Source organism: Mauremys mutica, chromosome 2 (genome assembly GCF_020497125.1).
Source record: "Mauremys mutica isolate MM-2020 ecotype Southern chromosome 2, ASM2049712v1, whole genome shotgun sequence".
Lineage (NCBI taxonomy): Eukaryota > Metazoa > Chordata > Testudines > Geoemydidae > Mauremys > Mauremys mutica.
In genome coordinates this window covers 41570659-41588592 of record NC_059073.1, presented here as the reverse complement: position 1 = coordinate 41588592, position 17934 = coordinate 41570659, and the positions used below count along the sequence as shown (strand labels likewise).

Below are 17934 nucleotides of genomic sequence, written 5' to 3'. Positions count from 1 at the left end.
ACACCAACTAAATCATCCCAGCCAGGGCTTTGTCAAGCCAGGCCTTAGAGGTTTTTAAGGATGGAGATTCCACCACCTCCCTAGGTAACCCATTCCAGTGCTTCACCACCTTCCTAGTGAAATAGTGTTCCCTAATATCCAATGTAGACCTCACCCACTGCAACTTGAGACCATTGCTCCTTGTTCTGTCATCTGCCACCACTAAGAACAGCTGAGTTCCATCCTCTTTGGAACCCCCCTTCAGGTAGTTGAAGGCCACTATCAAATCCCCCCTCACTCTTCTCTTCTGCAGACTAAACAAGCCCAGTTCCTTCAGCCTCTCCTCGTAAGTCATGTGCCCCAGCCCCGTAATCATTTTCGTTGCCCTCCACTGGATTCTCTCCAATTTCTCCACATCCTTTCTGTAATGTGGGGCCCAAAACTGGACGCAATACTGCAGATGTGGCCTCACCAGTGCCGAATAGAGGAGAATAATCACTTCCTTCGATCTGCTGGCAATGCTCCTACTAATGCAGCCCAATATGCTGTTAGCCTTCTTGGCAACAAGAATACATTGTTGACTCATATCCAGCTTCTCATCCACTGTAATCTCCAAGTTCTTTTCTGTGGAACTGCTTCTTAGGCAGTCAGTCTCCAGCCTGTAACTCCATTGTGTCTCATAGTCTCTGGTCATATTCTCCAAGCCACTGCTTTAATTTGGCATGCCAGCACTCTTTGCCGTGTCATATCCAGAAATGCCAAATTGTAGAAGGAAAAAATTCTCAGTGGTAGGCGGTATAGGGTGACCAGATGTCCCGATTTTATAGGGACAGTTCCGATTTTGGGGTCTTTTTCTTATATAGGCTCCTATTACCCCCACCGCTGTCCCGATTTTTCACATTTGTTATCTGGTCACCCTAAGGCGGTAGGAAAGGTGCAATCATTTTTGACATATTAAATAGTCATAGAAGCATAAGTGGCTAAATTTTCAAAAGAGAAATGTAGTATTACTAAATGTGTCTTGACAAAAGTGTGCTTGACAAATTTTCTTTTGACCTACCTTTCCGTATGGAAAATAATTTTACACCATAAACCTTATCTTGCTTTTCCAGTGCTGACTGAAGATTCCTTTTGCGTTGCTAGAATGACTTTTAGGGCTTTCTGGTGCATAGCTGGTGTTTGATGGGCATATCCTGGGGTGTTCTATTTGTCTACAGCAGTGGGGTTGCTCTTTTCTGTCTCACATCCCACTGTAGGTGCGTTCAGGTTGGCTTCTTTGGGGTATGATTAAAACATGCTACTTCCTCAGTAGATGTTTGATTTTTCTGATGAGTGTTTTTCTTGCACTAACTTATTTTCCTAGTGGAGTTCCTAAGCATTATTAAAGGTGTTTAGCAGTCACTCATCCATGGACGATATTTTGTGTGTGTGCACGATGCTTAATGCAGTAATCTGTTTTCCATTGGGGGAAATTTACAAGCACATAACCCCTGCCTCACACAAACTGTTTCCCACAAAGATTCCTCATGCAACGTGTGAGGTTTCTTTTTTCTCGTCTATATGAATTACATTATCACTCCGCTACCAACAAATTTAAACAACAACAAAAAACTTGATTAAAGTATGTGTAACCCGGCTGTCTGGTCTTCACAGATACTGTATCATCTGTAAATAATAAACAAAAGCAAAATCAGCATTGGGAATGTGTAGTAGTTCTCTGCTACTAACAGTCAGGCCTTGGGGAAAAAAATCTCCTATTTCCCAGTGACTGTTGCCAGGTATGGTGTAGCTTCTAAGACAATTTGAAGGGCTGTTTACTTAAAGAGCCTAATGGTCAATTGTGTAGCCATGGCCCACAGTACTGTCATTTTGATTTTTTGAATAACGCACATTAAAAAGAAAACGTGTCTTGTTGGCTTGAAGACATATCTTAGAGCCAGGCACTCTGTTTTCTAATCTCAGTACTGATACTGACTCACTGTTTGGCCTTGGATAAATCATTTAATCTCTCTGGACCTGTTTCTCCACTCCATAAAATGGGAAAGTAACACTTACTTTAGGAATGGATTCTAATACTCTTACTCATATTAAGCAATATCTTACTTCATGTGTAGCGTCATTGATTTTACTCATACTGCCAAAGAAATAAGATGATATTCAACATTAGTAACTGTAAGAAGGTGGTCCTTAGTATTTAAGGTATAGATTTCATCTTTTTTTTTTCCCCTATAAAGCACCTGGTATACACATGGCATTGTGTAAATAATAAAAATGTTTACTTCATCCAACATTTTGAGGATTAATTAGGCAAAGTTTGTAAATTGCTTTGTATATAAAGGACTGTACAATTTATCATTATTATTATTTATTAAAATGTCTTAGAATTCATATCTCATACAAACATCTTTCAGTTTCTGGGAACCTCAAACATCCAGACTTCAGTTTTTCTGTGGTCGTCATTTGTCCAGATTTATTCTTTAAGTTTTGGTTAGTTTACAGATAAAATATTACCATTTTACTGTCTTTGACATTTTTTGATATTTCAGAGCATTTTCAGGAACAAAGAGTTGCATGCAGAAATCTGGATCTAAAAATATTTAAGGATTTTAATTTATTTAATACATACTGAAGGAGTTCAGTGTGCAAATTTTTCACATTGTATGTGCTTGAATTATAATTTCAAGTTATTTTTCTAGGAGTTTTTTTGGGCGAAGTAACAGTTTATGATACGCTTTCTATGATGATGTAATGTTCTATCATATATGTTCATTGTCTCTGAATTAGTCACCATATAGCACTTACTTTTTTCCTGTTTCTAGCAGCCCGTAGGAACTGTTCCTCTTGGTATGCCAGTAACGAGAAAAAAAGAGGATGAGGTGTCAGTTGGAAGTATGCCTTTGGCAAAGCAGCAGTCAAATCAAGCTTCTGAGTATGCCAGCAGCCCTGTCAAAACAAAAACTGTAACAGGTATGTTCTCTTTTTAATTGAATCTGGCCATTTTGTCTTCTCGCCAGCACATAACACACAAGCATTTTAGCGGCATTACATTTTTCAGACTTAAACAGTTCATTTTAAAACGCTCATTTTATTTACAATTTATGTAATTAAAAATCATCAGATTTTTAATTTCTAAAACACATTAAACACATTTTATTTGCCTCTTGTTTTGCTATTAGTATTGAGGTTCATGCTCTTTCAGACAATGCTCTTGCTAAGCTGGATGAAGCAGATGCACTTACAGTAGAATTTTAATTATTGTCTTGATATATAATGTCAATGGAATTACTCACATAATCTCGTTCTAGCATGTTCAGAAGTCTTTGTAGTATCAGGGTCTTATGTTTAAATAAAGTACAATGCAGTATTTTCAAGACCACCTACTTATGGAAAATGTATTAGCCACCACTTTGTTTTCTGTCTTTAACAAAAACTTAAATGCTGGAGTAGTTTGTGGTCCTTAACAAATGTCTATGCTTATGTTGTAGCATGTTATTACTGATTGTCAATGGACATAACAATCTGTACATTTCTGGGCTATCATAGCGTGCTTCACTTATTATTATAAGACACAAGCCAAAAAATTGATTCTATCCATTTAAAAAGTGTAGTAATCCTTATAAAATACACGGGGCCAAATTCTACTTTCATTCACACTGGTGTATATTCCCACATAGAACTTATCATTGTCCTCATTGCTATGTTCTTCTGTCAGTGCTATATGATTGACGTCTTTAGGAATCTGGTTTGGAATCTGGCAAAAACGATGCATGGGTTAATAGGTTCCCAGTTGATGAGTGATTTTTCAGCAGAATCTGTTATAATGAGCATTACTCCCTCTGAGGGTTTGTTGTCACTACAACCTGAGTAAATGAGATGTTTCTTCTTTTGCCTGAAGTGCTTGTTTTCTGCACCTATCAATCTGCTTTCATTGATACCCAGAATTTAAAGTTCATAGTTGTCCATCTCCCTCATGATTGCTGAGATCTTTGGTATTTGAAATGTTGTTCTCATGTTCCAGTAACCAACTCTGAAGTGTTTTATTGTGCTAGCATCAGTTTTTGGGTTCCTGGCTTCCAGAGACTGGCTTTCACAGGAGCTGTCATGCAGCATTAGGGGTCGGCAGATTTAATTTTTAACAGAGTGGTAGCCTGATTCCATTTCTATAACCAGTAAGATGTTTCTACAAAGCCAAATGGTTAGCCCTGTGTTCAGCCCTCCCCACTTTACCTGGGCTTGGGACCAGCAGTCACATGAGTGTGCAGCAGGTGGGCTTATGTTGTAGAGCTAGCAGCTGAAGCTGCTGCTATGATAGGAAACCACAGAGCTGTTTACCAAGTGACTAAAACTCTGTGTGAAAATTTCAAAACAGGACATGAGCCAATAAAAAGAAAAGATGGAAAAATGCTTACAGCTGAGGTAGAACAGAAAAACAGATAGGCAGAGCATTTCAAAGAAGTACTCAGTAGAATCAGCCCCACCACAGCACCAGATCTGATGAAATGTGAATCTGATCAACTTGACATTAACATTGATCCAATAGAGATATCAGAAGCACAGTCTGAAGTAAAAGAGCTGAAAAATAACAAAGCAGTGGAGGATGATCAAATTACAGCAGCAATGATAAAAGTACTTGATACCCCCATCTAATGAAATTGACAGAATTGTTCAATGAAGTTTGGGGGAAAAATAGTCCTCTTGACCAGTGGAAACATTGAATCATCTGAAATATCACCAACTAGCAGCTCATTTGCACCAGAATCAGAAGGGAGTGCTGGAGATATTTGGGGCATATACTTTGGATGACAACACACAGACTTCCACATGAAGCTTGTCAAGTGAATACCGACTGATTTAAGGAAATAAGGCTGCCTTAGAGCAGTGGTCCCCAAACTGTGGGGTGTGCCCCCCTAGGGGGACACGGAGGAACATTTAGGGGATGCGGCGTGGCCTGGGTCAGCCCCCCGCTCTGCTCCAGCCCTGTCCCATCCCTGTCCCAGGTCCAGCTGTGGCTCTGCTCCCAGCCGTACCTCCAGCCCACGGGACCACCGGCTCCCGCTTCCATCTCTGGTCCCACTCCTGGCCCTAGCTCCCGGGGGGGTGCAGCCTGCGTAAGGTGGGGCCATGACCAAAAAAGTTTGGGGATCCTGCCTTAGAGAAACCTTAAAAAGAATCCTAGTCAGGAAAGGCAGAATAGTTGAGCGAACACCACTGAGCAAATGGAAGCAGCAACAAATTACAGAGATGAATGGAAGAGATGGTTTCCACCCTATGTGCCAACATTGGTGTGGGAAGGATATGTGTGTGTATGTATTTTTCCAGGTATTCAGTAGAATTACTCAAGATTTTCACTGATATAACTGAAATCAGAATCTGGTACTCTAATCCTAGTGCTTTTTTACTGCTATTTTGTTACTGAATTAATACATTTGAAAAGGAACAATGACAGAAAATATGCCTTTACAGTGGATATTACAGATATGGCTATGACATCATTAATAGTGAAAACATCTGAAAATTGTCCTAATAATACATGCGTGCTTTCAATGGTTAATATTGATTATGAGAGATTGTTCTATAACTAATTATGAAGCCACAGTGTGTTCTGAAATTAGGTTGTCATAAATATGTGACTGTGACTGACTGAAATTATGTGAATATTTGTGAATATAATTTCAGTAATGAACCATTGATCAAAAAACAAAATAGAATAGAATGGTGACAGGAACCCAAGTTGAATACATCTGTATTTTTTTCATAAACAGAAGAGGAAATTTTGGGGAAAACATAGTCTTTATTAACACCATATTCATGTTAAATCAGAAGGGGGGATTACAAACTGGGATTTTCAAAGGGAAATAGAAAAGGGAGTTGGGAATGATAAAATAGGAAGGTAAAATCTCTACCCTTTGCTTCTTTCAAATATTTCCTCAGAACCATTCAACAGTGATGCCTATAAGAAATCAGTCAATTAAAGGTGGTTTGATGGACAAACAGGATGTCTATTGTCATTTTATCGATTTATCATTTTTAAATGATTATAAATGTGTGTATGTACATTGTGAGAAAGCAGCGGGAGAGAGGGAACTGCATGCAGGAGATTAGAAGCCTGGAGCAGACTTGCTAAATGAGACAACCAGAGACATCTGGTGCAAGGAAGGAACCTCTAGCAACTGGTTCGTTATAAGAGAGCTATTGCTGCTCTGGAATGAGGGGATTGACTCTGAGAAGCTGCAAGGGAGTCAGCTTGGTTAGGGCACCCACAAGCTGGTAAGAGAGACTGTGCAAGTAAACCTTTTCTCACTCCCTCTGTCACTGAGGTAAGAATCATGCCCTGGGACATATTTCTGGGGACTCTGTGAGTGATTGGGGAAATTCATTTTTGTGTGTGTTTGTTTCTGTTTGCATTTTTGGAACTTTGTAAATAAAGAAACCAGACCCCAAGAAGGGCTGTGATTGAAGGAGAAAGACTATGGGGTGTATGTGTTGTTTAAAGACCCCTGAAGAAGGGGAAATGCGCAGTGCACTGCAGAGGCAGTTTTGCCACCAGACATAAAAATGTATATATTAGACTATATTCCTCTTCCACCTTACCCTTCATATGCCTCTTATCTCATTATATTGTAGGCTCTTCAGGGAAGAGACCTTGTCTTCATATGTGTTTGTTCAGAGTCTAGCAAAATGGGACTCATATTTTGATTGGGGTTTCTGGGTGCTGCCATAATTCTCCTTCTTCTTTTAGCTTTCATTCCATTTATATGGGGTCGGCTCTTCGAATCCTTTTTCTCCATTCCAGTCTTTCTTGACTCAGTTCCTCAGAAACTCCACAACTAATCAGATCTCTTTGTATGACATCTATCCATCTAGTTTTGGATCTTCCAACTCTTTTCTTACCCTCCACTTCGAAGTTTAATATCCTGTTCTTATTTGAGTGATTGCATATGTGCATTCCTCTCTTGATGTGTGCATGCCCCACAGTTGCCATAATTTTTTCCTCGGTCGTGCCCTTTGGTACAGCTCGAGTACCCTCAACTGCCACACAATGTTGGTGCCAGTAAGAAGCACCCAGCCAGCCCCGTCCCCTCTCAGTTCCTTCTGACCTCCTATGACGGTCACTGGAACTGCTCTTCTTGCATTTGCAAGTTCTCTCTGTGGACTTTCCTCTGTATATTATAAATAGTTAGTATTAGTTAAGTAGTTAGATTTCAATGTTTGTCATTTTTTGGCCAATTCCCAGTGCCCAGGGATGCCTCGGTCATCAGGCTTAAAGCCTGCATTTCCTGCAACAAGGCTGTGCCTGAGTGACCCACACACAAGTTACTTAAAGTGCCTGGGGGAAGCTTATACTGAGGACCATTGACAAATCTGCAAGGATTTTAAGCCTCACACAAAGAAGGATTGGGAGGCCAGGCTAAAGTTTCTGCTCATGGAGGAGGCACTGAGACCTCCATCTGAGTCAGGCCAGTCAGACTCAGCACCGAGTGCCGTGGCATTAGTAAGAAATGTTCCTCTGACTGAACCAGAATTCACATTACCAGTTGGCAGTGCTTGCATGTTCACAAAGTGTATAGCCATATTGGCAGCTTTCCTGAGGAGATTAAAGGTTCAGGTCTACCTTATCTGGATGATTGGATAGTCAAGGACTGGTCCATGGCTCAGGTTGTGTTCAGAGTTCAACTCATCCAGTTGATGTTCATAGCACTAGGCCTTCTGATCAATGCAGACAAGTCTACCTTTTGTCTGGTACAGAGAATAGAGTTTATTGGGGCGTTGTTGAACTCTACCTAGGCCAGGGTGTTCCTCCCCAAGTTACAATTCCAATCAGTCCAATTGCTGGTGACACACTTCAAAGATCATCCAATCACAATAGCCTGAAACTGTGTTGGGCTCCTAGGCCTCATGCACATATGTGATACAACACAGAAGACTGCATCTCAGACCTCTCCAGACATGGCTGGCCTCAGTATGCTCATCAAGCCATCTCCATCTGGACATTGTGCTCACAGTACGCTCACAGGTTCTCATCTCTTTGAATTGGTAGTTGGATCTTCTCAATGTTTGTGCAGGCATTCCCCTTCATCCGCCGTCAACCATCAGTTACTCTGGTCTGAGACGCATTAGCGCTAGGGTGGGGAGCTCACCTGGGGCTCATCAGAACTCAGTGTCTTTGCTCTCTGGCAAAATCTCTCTTTTCATATCAATGTCATAGACTCAAGGCGGTTTGTCTTGCCTGTCAGATGGTCCTGCCTCATATCAGGGGCAGAAGCTTATTTGGAGACAACATTGCAGCCATGTTTTACATAAATAGGAAAGAAGAGAGAGCTCACTCTTCCCTCCTTTGTCAGGAAGCAGTTCACCTATGGGAATTTTGTATAGCCCATCAAGTCCTCTTAACTTCTGGAGGTGTAGAATGAGCTGGCAGATCATGTGAGCAGGTCTTGCTCCTGTCTCAAGTGGTTTCTTTGCCCAGATGTAATTAGAGGCATTTTCCAGCACTGGGAGATTCCCCAACTAGACCTGTTTGCAAACAAGGACAACAGACAGTGTAACCAATTCTGCTCCCTTCAAGACCGCAGTCCAGGTTCCATTATAAATGTCTTCCTGCTACCCTGGATGGGACAATTTTATTATGCTCTTCCCCCAATCCCACACCTACACAGAGTGCCAGTAAAGTTCAAGTGGGTTATATTTATAGCCCCACCAACATTGGTTCTCCACTTAGACCTCTCAGTGGCGACCCCAGTCTCACTCCTAGTGCACCTGGATCTGCTCTCTCAGGACCATGGCTGGCTGCTCCACACAAACCTGTGTTCCCTTCATTTAACAGTCTGGAAGCTCCATGGCTAAATCCCAAAGAACAGGCTTGCTCGGAGCAAGTTCGCCAGGTCTTACTAAGTAGTAGAAAGCCCTCCACCAGCATGGCCTACCCATCAAAATGGAAGCGGTTCTTGTTCTGGCATTCCCAAATCAGAGTCTCGCAAATGCATTCATCCATCCAAAATATACTCAACTATTTGTTGCACCTGTAACAGCAAGGCTTAGCAGGACCCTCTATCAGATCCACCTGGCAGCAATATGCGCTTTCCACCCTCGGGTGGACAATCACTCTGTTTTTTCAAATCCCATGGCAGTCAGATTCCTCAAAGGCCTAAAAAGGTTGTACCCTGAAGTAAGGGAACCCGATCCTCCTTCGGATGTGAACCTGGTCTTCCCAAAACGTATGGGACCACCATTGAAGCTGTTAGCAACGTGATCCTTACTATACCTCTCTTGGAAGGTGATTTTTTTTAATTGCCAACATGTCTGTCAGAAGAGTTTCTGAACTGTATGCTCTTACCTTAAAGCTTCCATACACAGTCTTTTTTAAAGATAAAGTGTGTTTATGTCCTCACCTGAGTTTCCTCCCAAAAGTAGTTTAGCAATTTCATAATAATAGAGCAATTTACCTACCTGTCTTTTCCAAAGCCTCGTGCAAATAAGAATGAACAACGACTAGAGTTATTGGATTTTAGACGCGCTCTAGAATTCTACATAGAAAAGACTAAACTGTTTCAGCATTCCACCTAATTGTTCATGGCTGTAGCAAACAAAATGAAAGGTCTCCCTGTGTCTGCACAGAATTTCATCCCGGATAACTTCATGTATCCGCACTTGTTATGATTAGGCAGGCGTTTATCTGCCAAGTAATCTGTCTGCTCATTCCATGAGATTGCAAGCAACTTCAGCAGTGTTCTTAGCACAGACCCCTATCCAGGACATTTGTAAGGGTATTTCTACACTATGAAATTACTCCGGTTTTACATAAGTCGATTTTTGGGAACAGATTGTATAAAGTCGAGTGCATACATCCACACTAAGCACATTAATTTGGCGGTGTGCGTCCATAGAACTGTGGCAAGTGTCGACTTTCAGAGCGGTGCACTGTGGTAGCTATCCCACAGTTCCTGCAGTCCCTGCTGCCCAGTGAAATTCTGGGTTGAACTCCCAATGCCTGATGGGGCCAAAAATTTGTCGCAGGTCATTATGGGAAAATGTCATCAGTCCACCCTCCCACCCCTCCATGAAAGCAATGGCAGACAATCATTTCGCACCCTTTTCTCTGGATTGCCCGAGCAGACGCCATAGCACGGCAAGCATGGAGCCCATTCAGCCTTTTTTCACTGTCACCGTATGTCTACTGGATGCTGCTGACAGTGCTACACAGCAGCAGCTGCAGCTCCTTGCCTTTGCAAGTTAGCAAAGACGGTTACCAGTGATACTGTACCATCTGCTGCTGTTATGGGTGCTCCTGGCTGGCCTCCGTGAGGTCGGTCGGGGGCGCTTAGACAAAATGGGAATGACTCCCCAGGTCATTCTCTTCTTTAAGTTTTGTCTAATGGAGATTCAGTGCTGCCTAGAATATCAGGCAAGCCCACTAAAGAACCACAGATGCAAGCGGCCACTCCGGGTCAGAGCCCCAGATATCCCGCAGAAATTAAGAGCTGCATGCTATTCTAGGGGGTGCCCATACCACAACCTCACCTGTTGCTTCCCTCCTTCCCCACTCCTCCTGGGCTACCATGGCAGTTATCCCCCCATTTGTGTGATGAAGTAATAAAGAATGCATGAATTTGAAACAACACTGACTTTATTGCCTCTGCAAGCAGAGATCAAAGTGGGGAGGGGAGGACGGTTGGCTTACAGGGAAGTAGAGTGAACCACCATTCTGCACTTGCTCAGCCTATAGTTGGACTGCCCCTTACTACTGTCCAGGCTTCATGAGCCATGAGAGCAAGGGGTAGGCGCAGCCGTGTGGTGCTGCCGACTGGGAGAGCAGCCTGAGGCAGAAGCCTCCAGCTCGCATGATATTCGAGGCAGGACTGAATCTCCATTACACGGAACTTAAAGAGAGAATGACCTGAAGTCATTCCCGTTTTTTTCCAGGCACCCCCAACCGACCTTACCAAGGCCAGCCAGGAGCACTCATGTCTGCCCAATCACCCCCTACCGACCTCACCAAGGCCAGCCAGGCGCACCCACAGGATGACGATGACGGATACCAATCATACTGCACCATCTGCTGTCCGCAAGGCAAGGCAAGGGGATGCTGCTGTGTAGCGCTGCAGTACTGTGTCTGCCCACAGCATCTAGTAGACATACGCTGACAGTGAAAAAAGGCGAGAAACGATTTTTTCCTTTGCTTTCACGGAGGGGGGCGGGAGGGCTGATGACATGTACCCAGAACCACCCGCGACGATGTTTTTGCCACATCAGGCATTGGGAGCTCAATCCAGAATTCAAATGGTTGGAGGAGACTGCGGGAACTGTGCGATAGCTACAGTCGTCAGTCACCCCTCCCTCCGTGAGAGCAACTGCAGACAATCGTTTCGTGCCTTTTTTCCACGCAGATGCCATAACATGGCAAGCATGGAGCCCGTTCAGCTCGCCGCAGCAGTTATGAGCATTGTAACACCTCACGCAGATCGTGCAGTTTATGCAGAAACAGAAGCTGAAAAACCAGGTGAGGAGGCGACGGCAGCACAGTGATGAGAGTGATGAGGACATGGACACAGACTTCTCTCAAAGTGCAGGCCCCGGCAATATGGACATCATGGTGTTAATGGGGCAGGTTCATGCTGTGGAACGCCGATTTTGGGCCCGGGAAACAAGCACAGACTGGTGGGACCGCATAGTGTTGCAGGTCTGGGATGATTCCCAGTGGCTGCGAAACTTTTGCATGCGTAAGGGCACTTTCATGGAACTTTGTGACTTGCTTTCCCCTGCTCTGAAGCGCAAGAATACCAAGATGAGAGCAGCCCTCACAGTTCACAAGCAAGTGGCGATAGCCCTCTGGAAGCTTGCAATGCCAGACAGCTACCTGTCAGTCGGGAATCAATTTGGAGTGGGCAACTACTGTGGGGGTTGCTGTCATGCAAGTAGCCAACGCAATCACTGAGGTGCTGCTATCAAAGGTAGTGACTCTGGGAAATGTGCTGGTCATAGTAGATCGCTTTGCTGCAATGGGATTCCCTAACTGTGGTGGGGCGATAGATGGAACGCATACCCCTATCTTGGGACCGGACCTCCAAGGCAGCCAGTACATAAACTGCAAGGGGTACTTCTCAATAGTGCTGCAAGCACTGGTGGATCACAAGGGACGTTTCACCAACATCAACGTGGGATGGTCAGGTAAGGTTCATGATGCTCACGTCTTCAGGAACTCTGGTCTGTTTAAACGGCTGCAGGAAGGGATTTACTTCCCAGACCAGCAAATAACTGTTGGGGATGTTGAAATGCTATAGTTATCCTTGGGGACCCAGCCTACCCCTTAATGCTCTGGCTCATGAAGCTGTATACAGGCACCCTGGACAGTAGTAAGGAGCTGTTCAACTATAGGCTGAGCAAGTGCAGAATGGTGGTAGAGTGTACATTTGGACATTTGAAGGGTCGCTGGTGCAGTTTACTGACTTTCTCAGATCTCAGCAAAACCAGTATCCCCATTGTTATTGCTGCTTGCTGTGTGCTCCACAATCTCTGTCAGAGTAAGGGGGAGACGTTTATGGCGGGGTGGGAGGTTGAGGCAAATCGCCTGGCGGCTGATTACATGCTGCCAGACACCAGGGCGATTAGAAGAGCACATCAGGAAGCGCTGTGCATCAGAGAAGCTTTGAAAACCAGTTTCATGACTGGCCAGTGTACCGTGTGACAGTTCTATTTGTTTCTCCTTGATGAAAACCCGCCCCCTTGGTTGACTCTAAAATTCCTGTAAGAAAACCGCCCTCCCCCCTTCGATCACAGATTGGAAATAAAGTCACTATCATTTAAAAACCATGTATTCTTTATTAATTGATTATAAAAATAGAGAGATAACTCACAAGGTCGACTGGGTGGGGTGGGAGAGGAGGGGAGGAGGGAAGGAAGAGGCCACTTCAATACTTGTTGAATGACAGCCTTCTGTCCACTGGGGTGGAGTGGTTGGGTCCCTGGAGCCTATCCCTCCCACCCCCCGCGTTCTTGGGCATCTGGGTGAGGAGGAGGCTATGGAACATGGGGAGGAGGGAGAGCGGTTATATAAGGGCTGCAGCGGAAGTCTCTCCAGCTGACGTTCCTGAACCTCCACCAGACGCCAGATCATGTCCGTTTGTTCCCGCAGTAGAGTTGCTTCGTGCATCCTCTGATCTTCTTGCTGGCACCTCTCCTCACGTTCACTGGCTGCTTTCCTGTCCTGTGCTATTGTGTCCCTCCACCCTTTCTGCTGAGCTCTTTCAGTGCGGGTGGCCTGCATGAGCTCAGAGAACATTTCATCGTGCATGTGTTTTTTTCGCCGATTTATCTGAGATAGCCTTTCGGACAGAGGAGGGAGACTTGAAACATTTGCAGCTGCAGGAGCTAAAAAAGGGAGAGAAGTATTTAAAAAGATACATTTTACAGAACAATGGGTATACTCTTTCACGGTGAACAACACTATTCACATTATATAGCACATGTGATTTCAGTACAAACTAACCCCCCCATCCTTTTCTCTGGGATGACTGCTTTAACCCTCTCCCCACCCCACCGCGTGGCTGGTATCAGGGAAGATCCCTGCTAGCCAAACCCTCAGCGCCAATGCCTCCTCCGCCCCCCACCGATTCGCTAACTGCGGGGAGGATTTCTTTTCAGCCACAGGCAAACAGCCCAGTAGGAACGGCCACCTATGAATGTCTCCATAATTAAATTCTCATATTTCAACCAGGTTACCATGGACGATATCACTTTCCTGAGGATAAAACAGAGATAAAGAACTGATGTTGCTTGAATGCCAGCAAACACCAGGACCATATGCTGCCAGGCTTTGTCATGCAATGATACCAGAGTACTTGCTACTAGCATAGTGTGGTAAAGTGTCCTACCATGGAGGACGGAATAAGGCTGCTCTCCCCAGAAACCTCTGCAAAGGCTTTTAGAGTACCTCCAGGAGAGCCTCATGGAGGATTTCCGCTCCATCCCCAGACACGTTAACAGACTTTTCCAGTAGTTGTACTGGCCACAAATGCATCCCAAGTCCTCAGGGCAAATTAATCATTAAAAAACACTTGCTTTTAAACCATGTTTTATATTTTTATAAATATAAATATTTATATTTATATTTCTCTGGCTTCATGGTCTGGGATACGGCCTTGGGAGGGTATTTCAGTCAGGCTGAGAAAAAGATCCTGGCTGTTGGGGAGAACAGTGTGCTGTGTGGTCTCCTCAACCTCGTCCTCCTCATCTTCCCCATCTGCAAAATCCTCAGGCATGGTGACTGAGAATACCCCATCATCGGAGTCCACGGACAGGGGTGGGGTAGTGGTGGTGGCCCCCCCAGAATTGCCTGCAGCTCAGCATAGAAGTGGCATGTCTGCGGCTCTGTCCCGGAGCGTCCATTTGATTCTTTGGCTTTCTGGTACGCTTGTCTCAGCTCCTTAAGTTTTTCATGTGGCACTGTGTTGAGTCCCTGTTGTGGCCTTTGTCCATCATGGCCTTGGAGATTTTTTCAAATATTTTGGCATTCTGTCTTTTGGAATAGAGTTCTGATAGCACAGATTTGTCTCCCCATACAGCGATCAGATCCAATACCTCCCGTATGGTCCATGCTGGAGCTCTTTTTCGATTCTGGGACTGCATGCTCACCTGTGCTGATGAGCTCTGCATGGTTACCTGTGCCGATCAACTTTCCACGCTGGGCAAACAGGAAATGAAATTCAAAAGTTCGCGGGGCTTTTCCCTCTACCTGGCCAGTGCATCCGAGTTCAGATTGCTGTCCAGAGCAGTCACAATGGTGCACTGTGGGATAGCTCCCGGAGGCCAATACCATCAAATTGCGTCCACACTAACCCTAATTCAAACTGGCAATGTCGATTTCAGCGCTACTCCCCTCGTTGGAGAGGAGTACAGAAATCAATTTTAAGAGCCCTTTGTGTGGACAAAAATGGCTTCATTGTGTGGATGGGTGCAGGGTTAATTTGATTTAATGCTGCTAAATTCAACCTAAACTCGTAGTGTAGGCCAGGCCTAAAGTAGCAAGCTGGTCATCGGTGCACACTTTCTCCTCCCATTATGTCATCACCCATTACTCTAGGGACGATGCCAAATTTGTTGAGCTGTGCTATGCTCTGTGTGTATGTGAACTCTGATTCATTTGCCTATATTACTGCTTGGAAGTCACCAAGAGTGGAATGCCCTGTGCAATCACTCAAAGAAGAAAAAACGATTAGTCACCTTTTGTAACTGTTGTTCTTTGAGACGTGTTGTCACATGTCCCTTCTAGAACACGCCCTCCTGCTCCTCTACATCGGAGTTTCTAGAAAAAAGGAATTGAGATTGTCTGGGCACTTTATATTGATGCTAGCGGCCCAAGGCAGCAGAGGGCACTTGAGCAACCCCAATAGGTACCACTGAGGGGAAAATTTCAGATAACTGTGCATGGGGCATGCATACACCAAGAGTAAAATGGACATGTGCAACACATCTCGAAGAACAACAGTTACGAAAGGCTAATAACCATTATTTTCCAATATAGTTTTCTGATCTTCTTTTCACATGTCCAAACCATCTAAGTATGGATTCCCTCAGCTTTTCTGTAATTGGTACCAACATCACATTTCTCCTAATTTGTTCATTCTGAACATGGTTCATCCTTGTAACTCCAAGCAACCATCTTGTTGGGTTTAGTGTGTGAGTGTTGGGTGTCATTGGTGGCCTGTGATATAAAGGAGGTCAGACTAGATGATCGAGTGGTCTCTTCTGGCCTTAAACTCTATGACTCTGTTAATATTTTAATTTCCACTGTATTCAGGACCTGCCTTTAAATAAATATTAAATAATAACGTTTTGGGAGCCCTCATTTCCCATCCCACTCTTTTACTCTAAGCTTGTTTGCTCTCAGTGTTGATCCTCATATTTCCCTCAGGCTGGAAACTATTGGCTGAGGAGGAATACTTTTGCATGGAACCCAGGAACCCAGAGCAACTTCATAAGTGTGAAGCTAGTAGTTGGGAGAAAGCAAGTGGGAAGTATGAGTGCTAGAGCTGGGGAAATACCCTTTGGAAAGCCAGGGAGGTGAGTCTTTATGAAGTGAAGAAGAAGGGTTTACTCAGGAGTGGGAAGGGAGGTGGGCCTGCTACGTGGAAAAGGAAAAGTAAGAGGGAACTAGGATAAATGTATATTTGGCATTGAGGACTGGTTAATTTGCAATTATAGAATTTTTAATGGCTCTTCAAAGTTGTTATGGGGGGAAGGAGTGAGGGTAGGGGCAAGTGTGTATTTGTACCAAGTGAGTTTTTCAAAACTTGGATTCTGAATTACACCTACAAAAACTGCACAAACTTTCATTTTTGCACAGGTAATTGCTCATGCAAATATTTACTTGCATGCACAAATGTAACATTAGTATATGGCAGTTGCCTGTTAATGCAAGCATCTGCATTTTATTTGGACATAACTTTGGACCTGAGTTTTGAGAATTCATCCCTATGGCTGGCTCATTCTCTTTTTCAATTGTCTAGCTGATTCTGACCTTTGACCTTTGCTACTATCTTCTTTGTAAGGGAATCAGATTTTCCATTGCTGGTAATGGTCAAATCAGAAATTATTAGTCAAAAAGTCTGTTGCTCAAAATCTGGAGATGTCAAGAAAGGTGCTGATGTTGATTTTACAGACAACCTCTTTTTTTGTAGCAAATATTTTGTGGCAAAAAATTGATAAACGATAAATAACGGTAATAATAAAGACAAACTATTTTCATGGGTCATCAAAGTACTCCTTAGTTTTCTAATGCAAAAACTGCTCAATTTAAATTAAAAGTGGATGTTGAGAAGTCATGTTTTTAATTATTTAGCAAAATGGACATTACTGCAGCAAAAAAGAAAACTTCCTTGTTAGATTTCATTTATATTAGAAATCGCTCACTTTAATCATGTACTTTATCTCACTAGTTTAGACTAAATCCCATTCCTTTTATGATTAATCGTGTATTTAGTTTCATTGTAAATTAATTTCATGGCACAGAGTTTGACACTAATGAATAAAATATGATAGCTTTGTTTCTCTCAGGAGATAGAGTGGTTTGACTAAGTATTCTATTTTCCTTTTTGAATTAAAAGTAGTTAGTCTTTTGAAGAATGCATTATGGAATTTGGCATAGTTAATTCGTGCTTTGTTAAGGACTTCCAAATTATGTGAAAGTGGGAAATATTATATATGACAAGCAAAGCTATAGCACGGCACTGTTTGTTTAAAAAAAGATCTCTTCAAAATTTGTTCTTTTATCTTTTTTAAGATTGCAATGTACATGACAAAATGTTTGGTCCTAATCCTAGATCTCAACTTTTAAATATGTGCACATTTTTGCATGCTCTGGAGTTGCAGGTGTAGAATGCATGATGTACAGATGTACATGGGTATGCAGATCTCTGTCTTGCCCATGTAAATTTTGTGCACATGCGGTTTTATGTACATATTTAAATTTAAGCCTCAGTGTATAAAAGTAAAAGCTAAAACATTGTTGGTTAATAAAAGTGACTTACAAGGACATCATGTCCACCTCAAAGGGACCCCTAATAGTAAAGAGAGATAATAGGGTTCTGGAAATGTTTTCACTCTTAGCCTCTGTACCCTCCTGTTTTTCATCAATAGCTTGCTGGAAGTGGATGGGACAACAGATGCTTTATTTCTAGAGTTCATATTGTAGCCTATTGGGCAGAATTGGTTTCTGGTTAGAGGATTTAGGGAGGGAAGATCTGGCCTGTCAGTGAAGTTGAAGAACACTAGACTTGAACTCCCATTTCCTATAGTCTGTGATTTGACTAGCTAGAAAGACCTCTGTTGTGGATGTGAGGCCACAGGAGATGGTAGTTATGAGAATTTGGAAAGGTTCAGCTGTAGAAGGTGAGGCTTCCCATCAAAAGAATTACAATTGACTCTACTCTTTCTTTCAGCTCCTCTTTTCTGCCAGAGATA

General features: G+C 43.3%; 1 protein-coding gene across 1 annotated transcript in view; it reads left to right on the top strand.

Moving 5' to 3' along the window:
• VPS13B (vacuolar protein sorting 13 homolog B) overlaps positions 1-17934 on the top strand; it is a 902514-nt gene that overhangs the window by 457393 nt on the left and 427187 nt on the right. Inside the window, exon 21 of the mRNA XM_045002958.1 lies at positions 2799-2946. Within this exon, the coding sequence (XP_044858893.1) occupies positions 2799-2946 (148 nt within the window). The remainder of the gene's footprint in view (positions 1-2798; positions 2947-17934) is intronic.